Source organism: Paramisgurnus dabryanus, chromosome 2 (genome assembly GCF_030506205.2).
Source record: "Paramisgurnus dabryanus chromosome 2, PD_genome_1.1, whole genome shotgun sequence".
Classification (NCBI taxonomy): Eukaryota; Metazoa; Chordata; class Actinopteri; order Cypriniformes; family Cobitidae; genus Paramisgurnus; species Paramisgurnus dabryanus.
The window spans coordinates 58,867,136-58,881,244 of NC_133338.1; the positions used below are offsets into that span (position 1 = coordinate 58,867,136).

Below are 14,109 nucleotides of genomic sequence, written 5' to 3' on the forward strand. Positions count from 1 at the left end.
AAATCACAAGTTAATGTAGTTTAAAGCTAAAACAATAAGAATAAATACACAAGGGTCTCTATTCTAGAACCCCCATTACATTTCTTAAACCACATCCAGTGTAAATACTTTTAACAAAGAATATATTTGGATAAATACAATTTTTATGATTAAATTAACACCAGAGAGATATTTAATTTGAGACTTTGAGATACGTCCATTTGTCCAAATTCAACTCAATTACTTTATGTGGAGTTGAACAGCACACCAGAGACAGACGCATACAAGAAAGTCCAGGACTTTCATTAGGATCGCCCTCAAAGCCAAAAGCTGCATTTGCAGAGTAAAATGAGAAAGTAAAATCCCAGGGTTCATTGCATTTCCCTGGGGCTCAGAGGTCAGTGAAAATAGATATTTTTAAAAAGTTCATAAACACGGAAAGGATTGGTGGAGACAATCCTACAGTTTCCTATGGTTCTATAGACCTCCATTACACGATTACAAGAAGTCAAACACATACATAAGTAACTAACTACCATACAAGAGGACTAAGTGCTTACTGAGAATTCATTTTGTGTTAGTGTAGTGTGTAGTAAAGATGGATATTTATGACACAAAAACCTGAGAGTACAGTTGATAATGTGAATATCAGGAGGAGTTTTATCTCAAATGTTTTTGACATTGGGTCCTCTCACAGTTTGTTGTATATCTGAGCTGGGGCTTTGGTGTTGCATTGGAGAGGTACAAATATCCTGGGGAGGCAAAGTGTTTTTCCTAATTAAAATTTTTCAAGAAGCACAAGAAAGATGAAATAACATGCAAATAAATAAGAATCATTACAGCGTACATGTAGTAGACTATGATCAATCAAACCACGTGACCAGAAGTGACAAAACAACCAGGAGCGAAGCCGTCAACATGCTGGTCCGACTGCTCGCTTCACCTGAGGAGTACGCTGTGTTACAAAGAAAAGAAATAAAACAACATTTATTTATTTAGCATTTAGAATATTGTCTGAAGCAAAAGAGCAGTACGGTAAATACTATAGATAAATACTCTTATTATTAACAGATGGTAAAAGCAAAAATGAATAACATACCTGTGCCATTGACCACAATTTCATAAGTGAAGATTTTAAAAGGTAATGTCTCGTTGTAGGCGGCTCGGAGCATAGTGTTCACTATCTGTGTGTCATTGGGTAAAATTGTGTTTGCTGGAAAAGCAAGAACCATTCCATTTTTGATTGTGGGGATGTTCACTTTTAGACCAGTATTTTTGGAATAAGAACTGGGGACAAACCAGATTCAAGCAAAACTAATTATTTTCAACATAAAAATAACACGACAAGAAACAAACGGTTTTGTTGTTGGTGACTTGACAACACCTTTACAGTCTCTACCATATTTTAGTTTGAACAAAATCTTACAGTTGGAGGTTTATATAAAATGAATTATTTTCAAAGCATTGATGGCTAGACAGATGTGTACATACCTGTAGTTGGTTAAATATAAAACACTGAATGATGCTTTATAATCTGTGATGAAGAAAGGTTCAAGCTAAAACAAAAACAAAAATAATAACATTATCCATATATCCATGCAAAATAAGATGATGTCATTATGTGTACTTCAGAAAATAGCCAAGTTAATACGTTAAGCTTACCCATTGTTTTATCATTGATGACCTGATTAGAAAATCATTGGATGTCGAATCTAAGAGGGCCGGCACGTAGGTGCCATTGGTCAAGAAGGTTACAGGGATTCTCTGCATTTGTTCTGAGGATGCAAAAAGAAAAAACATGATTGCAAATGAACCACACATGGAAAGACGTTCTAAAGTCAAATCAAACAGGTCGCACTAAGAGAGCTGTAAAAACAACTTACTAGTTAGAGTAATGGAGTTAGGATAAATAGGCAGGTTCTGTTGGAAGGTTGGATTTGCTGCTGCTGCCTTTAGGTCTTCTGCAACCTGAGTGTCGCTTGGGATAGTTTGAGGAGAGGTTTCATTGAACACTACCTGAATCTCCGCTTCCACATTTTCTGCCATCCGGGTTCTAACAACACCTCTGCAATAAAAAATCATAACCATGTGCTTTAAAGTTTACAACCACCTCAAAATATACAGTATTCAAAAACTAAATGAACTGTTGACATGACATGGTTTACATATTCAAGAATATATTTTGTCTAATACTTGAATATTGAATGTCAATAAAGTTTAAATTATATTATTAAGGGAAAAATGTAAATAATCAAGCAGACCATTGACTGACCTGAATGAAAGCACAATGATTCTGACAAAAAGTAATCCATACTTGCTTCTGTAAACTGGCTCACACTTAAAAAAAACAAGACAGAAAAACAATAATTATGTTTCGTGTAAGTAAGTTATACTTTACATTCTGTTAATGAATCAGAAAATTGAAATGGTTTTAATTAATCAAGACATTTTTATACCAAGGCTTATGGGACACAATGGGCCTCATTTATGAAACAAGTGTATCTCAGAAAACTGCGTACAGTTGTTTCCACGCAAGACTTGCCATTTATCATTATGGACGTTTTAAATCAGCGTTAAGATGTATGTTTTACCTGTTTGATATCCTTTCCCAAAAAGAGAATAAGTTAGAAATAGTGTTTTCGTTTAGTTTAACAAATGGAAAATGAGATTGCTGCTCAATTTTCCCTACAGAAAAAATACTTTAGCATTTATTACAGTAAAACTTATAGCAATTACTGTAGTTTGGGCTTCAAAGCTTTAACAACATTAAACATTAACCAGCTTCAGGTGTGCGAGAGGGAAAGAGTTACTACAGTTAGATACTTAATAATTAGCCTACATATATAATTATCATGTAAATATTTAATTATTTGAAATTACAATGTACGTGCTGACACAGGGAGAACACTACACAACTCTATACAAAAAGGCCACCCAGCCCAGCCAAAGCTTGAACTGAGGACCTTCTTGCTGTGAGGTAACAGTGCCTAGCCAACTGATAATCTTAAAATAACAAAACAGTCATAAGCTTGCCTTTAAAAATTAAGAATAAAGAAGCAATATTTGGGTCAAGTGTGCAGTAATGGCTGCTAATAAACATTTTATAATTGCAACAAAGCACAAAAAAATGTGCTTTTATTTATTAGGTAAACTTACCCACGTGATAACACGTTTGGCCATTTTCTGAAATTCTTCACTTTGCTGGTCTTCGAGTTCTGGAACAAATGCAAGTAATATCACAACATTCATAGTTACTGTTGGTGGAGGGCGGGTTACAACTGGAGTTCTTGTGGTTGCTGGATGTTTTGTGGTTGTTGTTAGACGTTTTGTGGTTGTTGTTAGACGTTTTATGGTTGCCAGACGTTTTGTGGTTGCTGGATGTTTTGTGGTTGTTGTTCGACGTTTTGTGGTTGTTAGAAGTTTTGTGGTTGCTGCATGTTTTGTATTTGCTTGATTGTTTGTGGGTGGTGGATGTTTTGTGGTTGTTAAATTTTTTGTGGTTATAACTTTAGTGGTTATTGGTGCAGCTGTAGTAGATGTTGGTGCAGTTGTAGTGGTTGTTGGTGCAGTCGTGGTTGTTGGTGCAGCTGTCATGGTTGTTGGTGCAGCAGTAGTGGTTGGTGGTGCAGCTGTCGTGGTTGTTGGTGCAGCTGTCGTGGTTGTTGGTGGAGTCGTGGTTGTTGGTGCAATTGTCATGGTTGTTGGTGCAGCAATCGTGGTTGTTGGTGCAGCTGTCGTGGTTGTTGGTGCAGCTGTTGTGGTTGTTGGTGCAGCTGTTGTGGTTGTTGGTGCAGCTGTCGTGGTTGTTGGTGGTGCAGCTGTAGTAGATGTTGGTGCAGCTGTAGTGGTTGTTGGTGCAGCTGTTGTGGTTGTTGGTGCAGCTGTTGTGGTTGTTGGTGCAGCTGTCGTGGTTGTTGGTGGTGCAGCTGTAGTAGATGTTGGTGCAGCTGTAGTGGTTATTGGTGCAGCAGTGGTGGTTGTTGGTGCAGCTGTTGTGGTTGTTGGTGCAGCTGTAGTAGATGTTGATGCAGCTGTAGGGGTTATTGGTGCAGCAGTCGTGGTTGTTAGGGCAGCTGGCATGGTTGTTGGTGCAACTGTCATGGTTGTTGGTGCAGCTGTAATGGTTGTTGGTGCAGCTGTAGTGGTTGTTGGTGCAGCTGTAGTGGTTGTTGGTGCAGCTGTCGTGGTTGTTGGTGCAGCTGTCATGGTTGTTGGTGCAGCTGTAATGGTTGTTGGTGCAGCTGTAGTGGTTGTTGGTGCAGCTGTAGTGGTTGTTGGTGCAGCTGTAGTGGTTGTTGGTGCAGCTGTCGTGGTTGTTGGTGCAGCTGTCGTGGTTGTTGGTGCAGCTGTCGTGGTTGTTGGTGCAGCAGTCGTGGTTGTTGGTGCAGTAGTTGTGGTTGTTGGTGCAGCTGTAGTGGTTGTTGGTGCAGCTGTTGTGGTTGTTGGTGCAGCTGTTGTGGTTGTTGGTGCAGCTGTAGTAGATGTTGGTGCAGCTGTAGTATATGTTGGTGCAGCAGTAGTGGTTGTTGGTGCATTAGTCATGGTTGTTGGTGCAGCTGTCGTGGTTATTGGTGTTGCAGTCATGGTTGTTAGGGCAGCTGGCATGGTTGTTGTTGCAACTGTCATGGTTGTTGATGCAGCTGTAGTATATATTGGTGCAGCTGTCGTGATTGTTGGTGCAGTTGTCGTAGATGTTGGTGCAGCTGTAGTGGATGTTGGTGCAGTAGTTGTGGTTGTTGGTGCAGCCGTAGTGGTTGTTGGTGCAGCCGTCGTGGTGGTTGGTGCAGCCGTCGTGGTTGTTGTTGCAGCCATCGTGGTTAATGGTGCAGCAGTCGTGGTTGTTGGTGCAGCTGTAGTGGTTGTTGGTGCAGCTGTAGTGGTTGTTGGTGTAGCTGTCGTGGTTGTTGGAGCAGCCGTAGTGGTTATTGGTGCAGCAGTCATGGTTGTTAGGGCAGCTGGCATGGTTGTTGGTGCAACTGTCGTGGTTGTTGGTGCAGCTGCAGTAGATGCTGGTGCAGCTGTAGTGGTTGTTGGTGCAGCTGTCGTGGTTGTTGTTGCAGACATCGTGGTTAATGGTGCAGCAGTCGTGGTTGTTGGTGCAGCTATAGTGGTTGTTGGTGCAGCTGTTGTGGTTGTTGGTGCAAGTGTTGTGGTTGTTGGTGCAGCTGTTGTGGTTGTTGGTGCAGCTGTAGTAGATGTTGGTGCAGCTGTAGTATATGTTGGTGCAGCAGTAGTGGTTGTTGGTGCATTAGTCATGGTTGTTGGTGCAGCTGTCGTGGTTATTGGTGTTGCAGTCATGGTTGTTAGGGCAGCTGGCTTGGTTGTTGTTGCAGCTGGTGTGGTTGTTGGTGCAATTGTCGTGGTTGTTGATGCAGCTGTAGTATACATTGGTGCAGCTGTCGTGATTGTTGGTGCAGTTGTCGTAGATGTTGGTGCAGCTGTAGTGGATGTTGGTGCAGCTGTTGTGGTTGTTGGTGCAGCCGTAGTGGTTGTTGGTGCAGCCGTCGTGGTGGTTGGTGCAGCCGTCGTGGTTGTTGGTGCAGCTGTTGTGGTTGTTGGTGCAGTTGTCGTAGATGTTGGTGCAGCTGTAGTGGTTGTTGGTGCAGCTGTTGTGGTTGTTGGTGCAGCTGTAGTAGATGTTGGTGCAGCTTTAGAATATGTTGGTGCAGCGGTAGTGGTTGTTGGTGCATTAGTCATGGTTGTTGGTTCAGCTGTCGTTGTTATTGGTGAAGCAGTCGTGGTTGTTAGGGCAACTGGCGTGGTTGTTGTTGCAGCTGGTGTGGTTGTTGGTGCAACTGTCGTGGTTGTTGATGCAGCTGTAGTGGTTGTTAGTGCAGCAGTAGTGGTTGTTGGTGGAGCTGTCGTGGTTGTTGGTGCAGCTGTCGTAGATGATGTTGGAGTAGTCGTTGTTGTTGGTGCAGCTGTCGTGGTTGTTGGTGCTGCTGTTGTGGTAATTGGTACAGTAGTTGTGGTTGTTGATGCAGATGTAGTGGTTGTTGGTGCAGCTGTAGCGGATGTTGGTGCAGTTGTCGTGGTTGTTGGTGCAGCTGTAGTGGATGTTGGTGCAGTAGTTGTGGTTGTTGGTTCAGCTGTCGTGGTTGTTGGTGCAGCTGTAGTAGATGTTGGTGCAGCTGTAGTAGATGTTGGTGCAGCTGAAGTGGTTGTTGGTGCAGCTGAAGTGGTTGTTGGTGTAGCTGTCGTGGTTGTTGGTGCAGCCGTAGTGGTTATTGGTGCAGCAGTCGTGGTTGTTAGGGCAGCTGGCGTGGTTGTTGGTGCAACTGTTGTGGTTTTTGGTACAGCTGTAGTAGATGCTGGTGCAGCTGTAGTGGTTGTTGGTGCAGCAGTTGTGGTTGTTGGTGAAGCTGTCGTGGTTGTTGGTGCAGCTCTAGTGGTTGTTGGTGCAGCTGTCGTGGTTTTTGGTGCAGCATTCGTGGTTGTTGGTTCAGCTGTCGTGGTTGTTGGTGCAGCTGTAGTGGTTGTTGTTGCAGTTGTCGTAGATGTTGGTTCAGCTGTAGTGGTTATTGGTGCATCTGTAGTGTTTGTTGGTGCAGCCGTAGTGGTTGTTGGTGCAGCAGTCTTGGTTGTAGGTGCAGCAGTCGTGGTTGTTAGGGCAGCTGGCGTGGTTGTTGGTGCAACTGTTGTGGTTGTTGATACAGCTGTAGCAGATGCTGGTGCAGCTGTAGTGGTTGTTGGTGCAGCAGTTGTGGTTGTTGGTGCAGCTGTAGTAGATGTTGGTGCAGCTGGCATGGTTGTTGTTGAAGCTGGTGTGGTTGTTGGTGCAGCTGTTGTGGTTGTTGGTGCAGCTGTAGTGGTTGTTGGTGCAGCTGTCGTGGTTTTTGGTGCAGCAGTCGTGGTTGTTGGTTCAGCTGTCGTGGTTGTTGGTGCAGCTGTCGTGGTTGTTGGTGCAGCTGTAGTGGTTGTTGTTGCAGTTGTCGTAGATGTTGGTTCAGCTGTAGTGGTTATTGGTGCAGCTGTAGTGGTTGTTGGTGCAGCTGTCGTGGTTTTTGGTGCAGCAGTTGTGGTTGTTGGTGCAGCTGGAGTAGATGATGTTGGAGTAGTCGTGGTTGTTGGTGCAGCTGTTGTGTTAATTGGTGCAGCTGGAGTAGATGATGTTGGAGTAGTCGCGGTTCTTGGTGCAGCTGTAGTGGTAATTGGTGCAGCTGGAGTAGATGATGTTGTAGCTGTCGTGGTTGTTGGTGCAGCTGTTGTGGTAATTGGTGCAGCTGGAGTAGATGATGTTGGAGTAGTCGTGGTTGTTGGTGCAGCTATAGTGGTAATTGGTGCAGCTGGAGTAGATGATGTTGTAGTTGTCGTGGTTGTTGGTGCAGCTGTAGTGGAAATTGGTGCAGCTGGAGTAGATGATGATGTAGCTGTCGTGGTTTTTGGGATAGCTGTCGTGGTTGTTGGTGCAGTAGTTGTGGTTGTTGGTGCAGCTGTAGTGGTTGTTGGTGCAGCTGTAGTGGTTGTTGGTGCAGTTGTCGTGGTTGTTGGTGCAGCAGTCGTGGTTGTTGGTGCAGTAGTTGTGGTTGTTGGTGCAGCTGTAGTGGTTGTTGGGGCAGCTGTCGTGGTTTTTGGTCCAGCAGTCGTGGTTGTTGGTTCAGCTGTCGTGGTTGTTGGTGCAACTGTCGTGATTGTAAGGGCAGCTGGCGTGGTTGGCGGTGCAGCTGTCGTGGTTGTTGGTGCAGTTGTCGTAGATGTTGGTGCAGCTGTAGTGTTTGTTGTTGCAACTGCTGTGGTTGTTGGTGCAACTGTCGTGATTGTTGATGCAGCTGTAGTAAATTTTCGTGCAGCTGTAGTAGATGTTGGTGCAGTAGTCGTGGTTGTTGGTGCAGCTGTTGTGGTTGTTGTTGCTGCTGTTGTGGTAATTGGGAGAGTAGGTGTGATTGTTGGTGCAGCTGTAGTAAATGATGTTGGAGTAGTCGTGGTTGTTGGTGCCGCTGTAGTAGTTGTTGGTGCAGTTGTAGCAGATGTTGGTGCAGATGTCGTGGTTGTTGGTGCAGTAGTAGTGGTTGTTGGTGCAGCTGTTGTGGTTGTTGGTGCAGCTGTAGTGGATGTTGGTGCAGTAGTTGTGGTTGTTGGTGCAGCTGTAGTGGTTGTTGGTGCAGCTATAGTAGATGATGGTGCAGTTGTCATAGATGTTGGTGCAGTAGTAGTGGTTGTTGGTGCAGCTGTTGTGGTTGTTGGTGCAGCTGTAGTGAATGTTGGCGAAGTAGTTGTGGTTGTTGGTGCAGTAGTTGTGGTTGTTGGTGCATCTGTAGTGGTTGTTGGTGCAGCTGTAGTGGTTGTTGGTGCTGCTGTCGTGGTTTTTGGTGCTGCTGTCGTGGTTTTTGGTGCAGTTGTCATGGTTGTTGGTGCAGTTGTCATGGTTGTTGGTGCAGCTGTAGAAGTTGTTGGTGCAACAGTTGCAGATGATGTTGTAGTAGTCGTGGTTGTTGGTGCAGCTGTAGTGGTTGTTGGTGCAGCTGTCGTGGTTGTTGGTGCAGTAGTTGTGGTTGTTGGTGCAGCTGTTGTGGTTGTTGGTGCAGTTGTCATAGATGTTGGTGCTGCTGTCGTGGTTGTTGGTGCAACTGTTGTGGTTGTTGGTACAGCTGTAGTAGATGTTGGTGCAGTAGTCATGGTTGTTATTGCAGCTGTAGTGGTTGTTGGTGCAACTGTCGTGATTGTAAGGGCAGCTGGCGTGGTTGGCGGTGCAGCTGTCGTGGTTGTTGGTGCAGTTGTCGTAGATGTTGGTGCAGCTGTAGTGTTTGTTGTTGCAACTGTTGTGGTTGTTGGTGCAACTGTTGTGGTTGTTGGTGCAACTGTCGTGATTGTTGATGCAGCTGTAGTAAATTTTCGTGCAGCTGTAGTAGATGTTGGTGCAGTAGTCGTGGTTGTTGGTGCAGCTGTTGTGGTTGTTGTTGCTGCTGTTGTGGTAATTGGGAGAGTAGGTGTGATTGTTGGTGCAGCTGTAGTAAATGATGTTGGAGTAGTCGTGGTTGTTGGTGCCGCTGTAGTAGTTGTTGGTGCAGTTGTAGCAGATATTGGTGCAGATGTCGTGGTTGTTGGTGCAGTAGTAGTGGTTGTTGGTGCAGCTGTTGTGGTTGTTGGTGCAGCTGTAGTGGATGTTGGTGCAGTAGTTGTGGTTGTTGGTGCAGCTGTAGTGGTTGTTGGTGCAGCTGTAGTAGATGATGGTGCAGTTGTCATAGATGTTGGTGCAGTAGTAGTGGTTGTTGGTGCAGCTGTTGTGGTTGTTGGTGCAGCTGTAGTGAATGTTGGCGAAGTAGTTGTGGTTGTTGGTGCAGTAGTTGTGGTTGTTGGTGCATCTGTAGTGGTTGTTGGTGCAGCTGTAGTGGTTGTTGGTGCTGCTGTCGTGGTTTTTGGTGCTGCTGTCGTGGTTTTTGGTGCAGTTGTCATGGTTGTTGGTGCAGTTGTCATGGTTGTTGGTACAGCTGTAGAAGTTGTTGGTGCAACAGTTGCAGATGATGTTGTAGTTGTCGTGGTTGTTGGTGCAGCTGTAGTGGTTGTTGGTGCAGCTGTCGTGGTTGTTGGTGCAGTAGTTGTGGTTGTTGGTGCAGCTGTTGTGGTTGTTGGTGCCGTTGTCATAGATGTTGGTGCTGCTGTCGTGGTTGTTGGTGCAGCTGTAGTAGTTGTTGGTGCAGTTGTAGCAGATGATGTTGGAGTAGTCGTGGTTGTTGGTGCAGCTGTAGTTGTTGTTGGTGCAGCTGTTGTGGTTGTTGGGGCAGCGGTAGTGGTTGTTGGTGCAGCTGTTGGGGTTGTTTGTGCAACTGTAGTTGATGTATGTGCAGCTGCAGTGGATGTTGGTGTAGCTGTCGTGGTTGTTGGTGCAGCTCTAGGGGTTGTTAGTGCATCTGTCGTGCTTGTTGGTTCAGCTGTAGTGGTTGTTGGTGCAGCTGTTGGGGTTGTTTGTGCAACTGTAGTTGATGTATGTGCAGCTTTAGTGGATGTTGGTGCAGCTGTCGTGGGTGTTGGTGCAGCTGTCGTGGGTGTTGGTGCAGCTGTAGTGGTTGTTGGTGCAGCTGTCGTGGTTTTTGGTGCTGCTGTCGTGGTGGTTGTTGTTGCAGCTGTAGTGGATGTTGGTGCAGTAGTTGTGGTTGTTGGTTCAGCTGTAGTGGTTGTTGGTGCAGCTGTAGTAGATGTTGGTGCAGCTGTAGTAGATGTTGGTGCAGCTGTAGTGGTTTTTGGTGTAGCTGTCGTGGTTGGTGGTGCAGCCGTAGTGGTTATTGGTGCAGCAGTCGTGGTTGTTAGGGCAGCTGGCGTGGTTGTTGGTGCAACTGTTGTGGTTGTTGGTACAGCTGTAATAGATGCTGGTGCAGCTGTAGTGGTTGTTGGTGCAGCAGTTGTGGTTGTTGGTGCAGCTGTAGTAGATGTTGGTGCAGCTGGCATGGTTGTTGTTGCAGCTGGTGTAGTTGTTGGTGCAGCTGTCGTGGTTGTTGGTGCAGCTGTAGTGGTTGTTGGTGCAGCTGTCGTGGTTTTTGGTGCAGCATTCGTGGTTGTTGGTTCAGCTGTCGTGGTTGTTGGTGCAGCTGTAGTGGTTGTTGTTGCAGTTGTCGTAGATGTTGGTTCAGCTGTAGTGGTTATTGGTGCAGCTGTAGTGGTTGTTGGTGCAGCCGTAGTGGTTGTTGGTGCAGCAGTCTTGGTTGTAGGTGCAGCAGTCGTGGTTGTTAGGGCAGCTGGCGTGGTTGTTGGTGCAACTGTTGTGGTTGTTGATACAGCTGTAGTAGATGCTGGTGCAGCTGTAGTGGTTGTTGGTGCAGCAGTTGTGGTTGTTGGTGCAGCTGTAGTGGATGTTGGTGCAGTAGTTGTGGTTGTTGGTTCAGCTGTAGTGGTTGTTGGTGCAGCTGTAGTAGATGTTGGTGCAGCTGTAGTAGATGTTGGTGCAGCTGTAGTGGTTGTTGGTGTAGCTGTCGTGGTTGTTGGTGCAGCTGTCGTGGTTGTTGGTGCAGCTGTAGTGGTTGTTGGTGCAGCTGTCTTGGTTGTAGGTGCAGCAGTCGTGGTTGTTAGGGCAGCTGGCGTGGTTGTTGGTGCAACTGTTGTGGTTGTTGATACAGCTGTAGTAGATGCTGGTGCAGCTGTAGTGGTTGTTGGTGCAGCAGTTGTGGTTGTTGGTGCAGCTGTAGTAGATGTTGGTGCAGCTGGCATGGTTGTTGTTGCAGCTGGTGTGGTTGTTGGTGCAGCTGTTGTGGTTGTTGGTGCAGCTGTAGTGGTTGTTGGTGCAGCTGTCGTGGTTTTTGGTGCAGCAGTCGTGGTTGTTGGTTTAGCTGTCATGGTTGTTGGTGCAGCTGTCGTGGTTGTTGGTGCAGCTGTAGTGGTTGTTGTTGCAGTTGTCGTAGATGTTGGTTCAGCTGTAGTGGTTGTTGGTGCAGCTGTAGTGGTTGTTGCTGCAGCTGACGTGGTTTTTGGTGCAGCAGTCGTGGTTGTTGGTGCAGCTGGAGTAGATGATGTTGTAGCTGTCGTGGTTGTTGGTGCAGCTGTTGTGGTAATTGGTGCAGCTGGAGTAGATGATGTTGGAGTAGTCGTGGTTGTTGGTGCAGCTATAGTGGTAATTGGTGCAGCTGGAGTAGATGATGTTGTAGTTGTCGTGGTTGTTGGTGCAGCTGTAGTGGAAATTGGTGCAGCTGGAGTAGATGATGATGTAGCTGTCGTGGTTTTTGTGATAGCTGTCGTGGTTGTTGGTGCAGTAGTTGTGGTTGTTGGTGCAGCTGTAGTGGTTGTTGGTGCAGCTGTAGTGGTTGTTGGTGCAGCTGTAGTGGTTGTTGGTGCAGCTGTAGTAGATGTTGGTGCAGCTGTAGTAGATGTTGGTGCAGCTGTAGTGGTTGTTGGTGTAGCTGTCGTGGTTGTTGGTGCAGCCGTAGTGGTTATTAGTGCAGCAGTCGTGGTTGTTAAGGCAGCTGGCGTGGTTGTTGGTGCAACTGTTGTGGTTGTTGGTACAGCTGTAGTAGATGCTGGTGCAGCTGTAGTGGTTGTTGGTGCAGCAGTTGTGGTTGTTGGTGCAGCTGTAGTAGATGTTGGTGCAGCTGGCATGGTTGTTGTTGCAGCTGGTGTGGTTGTTGGTGCAGCTGTCGTGGTTGTTGGTGCAGCTGTAGTGGTTGTTGGTGCAGCTGTCGTGGTTTTTGGTGCAGCATTCGTGGTTGTTGGTTCAGCTGTCGTGGTTGTTGGTGCAGCTGTAGTGGTTGTTGTTGTAGTTGTTGTAGATGTTGGTTCAGCTGTAGTGGTTATTGATGCAGCTGTAGTGGTTGTTGGTGCAGCCGTAGTGGTTGTTGGTGCAGCAGTCTTGGTTGTAGGTGCAGCAGTCGTGGTTGTTAGGGCAGCTGGCGTGGTTGTTGGTGCAACTGTTGTGGTTGTTGATACAGCTGTAGTAGATGCTGGTGCAGCTGTAGTGGTTGTTGGTGCAGCAGTTGTGGTTGTTGGTGCAGCTGTAGTAGATGTTGGTGCAGCTGGCATGGTTGTTGTTGCAGCTGGTGTGGTTGTTGGTGCAGCTGTTGTGGTTGTTGGTGCAGCTGTAGTGGTTGTTGGTGCAGCTGTCGTGGTTTTTGGTGCAGCAGTCGTGGTTGTTGGTTCAGCACTCGTGGTTGTTGGTGCAGCTGTCATGGTTGTTGGTGCAGTTGTAGTGGTTGTTGTTGCAGTTGTCGTAGATGTTGGTTCAGCTGTAGTGGTTGTTGGTGCAGCTGTCGTGGTTTTTGGTGCAGCAGTCGTGGTTGTTGGTGCAGCTGGAGTAGATGATGTTGGAGAAGTCGTAGTTTTTGGTGCAGCTGTTGTGGTAATTGGTGCAGCTGGAGTAGATGATGTTGGAGTAGTCGTGGTTGTTGGTGCAGCTGTAGTGGTAATTGGTGCAGCTGGAGTAGATGATGTTGTAGCTGTCGTGGTTGTTGGTGCAGCTGTTGTGGTAATTGGTGCAGCTGGAGTAGATGATGTTGGAGTAGTCGTGGTTGTTGGTGCAGCTATAGTGGTAATTGGTGCAGCTGGAGTAGATGATTTTGTAGTTGTCGTGGTTGTTGGTGCAGCTGTAGTGGTAATTGGTGCAGCTGGAGTAGATGGTGTTGTAGCTGTCGTGGTTGTTGGTGCAGCTGTTGTGGTACTTGGTGCAGCTGGAGTAGATGATGTTGGAGTAGTCGTGGTTGTTGGTGCAGCTATAGTGGTAATTGGTGCAGCTGGAGTAGATGATTTTGTAGTTTTTGTTGTGGTGGTTGGTGCAGCTGTAGTGGAAATTGGTGCAGCTGGAGTAGATGATGATGTAGCTGTCGTGGTTTTTGGGATAGCTGTCGTGGTTGTTGGTGCAGTAGTTGTGGTTGTTGGTGCAGCTGTAGTGGTTGTTGGTGCAGCTGTAGTGGTTGTTGGTGCAGCTGTAGTGCTTGTTGGTGCAGCTGTCGTGGTTGTTGGTGCAGCAGTCGTGGTGGTTGGTGCAGTAGTTGTGGTTGTTGGTGCAGCTGTAGTGGTTGTTGGTGCAGCTGTTGTGGTTGTTGGTGCAGCTGTTGTGGTTGTTGGTGCAGCTGTAGTAGATGTTGGTGCAGCTGTAGTATTTGTTCTTGCATTAGTCATGGTTGTTGGTGCAGCTGTTGTGGTTATTGGTGTTGCAGTCATGGTTGTTAGGGCAGCTGGCATGGTTGTTGTTGCAGCTGGTGTGGTTGTTGGTGCAACTGTCGTGGTTGTTGATAAAGCTGTAGTATATATTGGTGCAGCTGTCGTGATTGTTGGTGCAGTTGTCGTAGATGTTGGTGCAGCTGTAGTGGATGTTGGTGCAGTAGTTGTGGTTGTTGGTGCAGCCGTCGTGGTTGTTGTTGCAGCCGTCGTGGTTAATGGTGCAGCAGTCGTGGTTGTTGGTGCAGCTGTAGTGGTTGTTGGTGCAGCTGTAGTAGATGTTGGTGCAGCTGTAGTGGTTGTTGGTGTAGCTGTCGTGGTTGTTGGAGCAGCCGTAGTGGTTATTGGTGCAGCAGTCGTGGTTGTTAGGGCAGCTGGCATGGTTGTTGGTGCAACTGTCGTGGTTGTTGGTGCAGCTGCAGTAGATGCTGGTTCAGCTGTAGTGGTTGTTGGTGCAGCTGTCGTGGTTGTTGTTGCAGACATCGTGGTTAATGGTGCAGCAGTCGTGGTTGTTGGTGCAGCTATAGTGGTTGTTGGTGCAGCTGTTTTGGTTGT

The 14,109-nt window shown here is 46.7% G+C and overlaps 2 protein-coding genes across 2 annotated transcripts; both read right to left on the reverse strand.

Annotated features, from left to right (window-relative positions):
• Nucleotides 1–842: 842 nt before the first annotated feature.
• On the reverse strand, nucleotides 843–2,385 carry LOC135743667 (uncharacterized). The gene is made up of 6 exons (XM_065261439.1): nucleotides 2,252–2,385; nucleotides 1,863–2,044; nucleotides 1,642–1,754; nucleotides 1,471–1,535; nucleotides 1,079–1,266; nucleotides 843–934 (listed from the first exon to the last, which is right to left on the reverse strand). Exons 2-6 carry the CDS (start codon nucleotides 2,023–2,025, stop codon nucleotides 843–845), a joined length of 621 nt encoding a protein of 206 aa, XP_065117511.1. The 5' UTR covers nucleotides 2,026–2,044; nucleotides 2,252–2,385.
• Nucleotides 2,386–7,063: 4,678 nt separating this feature from the next.
• On the reverse strand, nucleotides 7,064–9,561 carry LOC135743668 (uncharacterized). The gene is made up of 4 exons (XM_073813430.1): nucleotides 9,013–9,561; nucleotides 7,810–8,448; nucleotides 7,516–7,580; nucleotides 7,064–7,370 (listed from the first exon to the last, which is right to left on the reverse strand). Exons 1-4 carry the CDS (start codon nucleotides 9,559–9,561, stop codon nucleotides 7,064–7,066), a joined length of 1,560 nt encoding a protein of 519 aa, XP_073669531.1.
• Nucleotides 9,562–14,109: the final 4,548 nt, after the last annotated feature.

Excerpts from the sequence above, each read along its gene's own strand:
- LOC135743667 (XM_065261439.1), bottom strand. The coding sequence starts at position 2,025 with ATGGCAGAAAATGTGGAAGCGGAGATTCAGGTAGTGTTCAATGAAACC. Across the intron at positions 1,755-1,862 it reads TAACTCCATTACTCTAACTA|AACAAATGCAGAGAATCCCT; the intron begins GTAAGTTGTTTT and ends TTGCATCCTCAG. Across the intron at positions 1,267-1,470 it reads TTATATTTAACCAACTACAG|TTCTTATTCCAAAAATACTG; the intron begins GTATGTACACAT and ends GTTTGTCCCCAG.
- LOC135743668 (XM_073813430.1), bottom strand. The coding sequence starts at position 9,561 with ATGACAACGGCACCAACAACCACAACAGCTGCACCAACAACCACAACT. Across the intron at positions 8,449-9,012 it reads CTACTGCACCAACAACCACG|ACGACAGCTGCACCAACAAC; the intron begins ACATCTGCACCA and ends GCACCAACAACC. Across the intron at positions 7,371-7,515 it reads CCCCAACAACCACTACAGCT|CTATCCCAAAAACCACGACA; the intron begins GCACCAACAACC and ends CAACCACGACAG.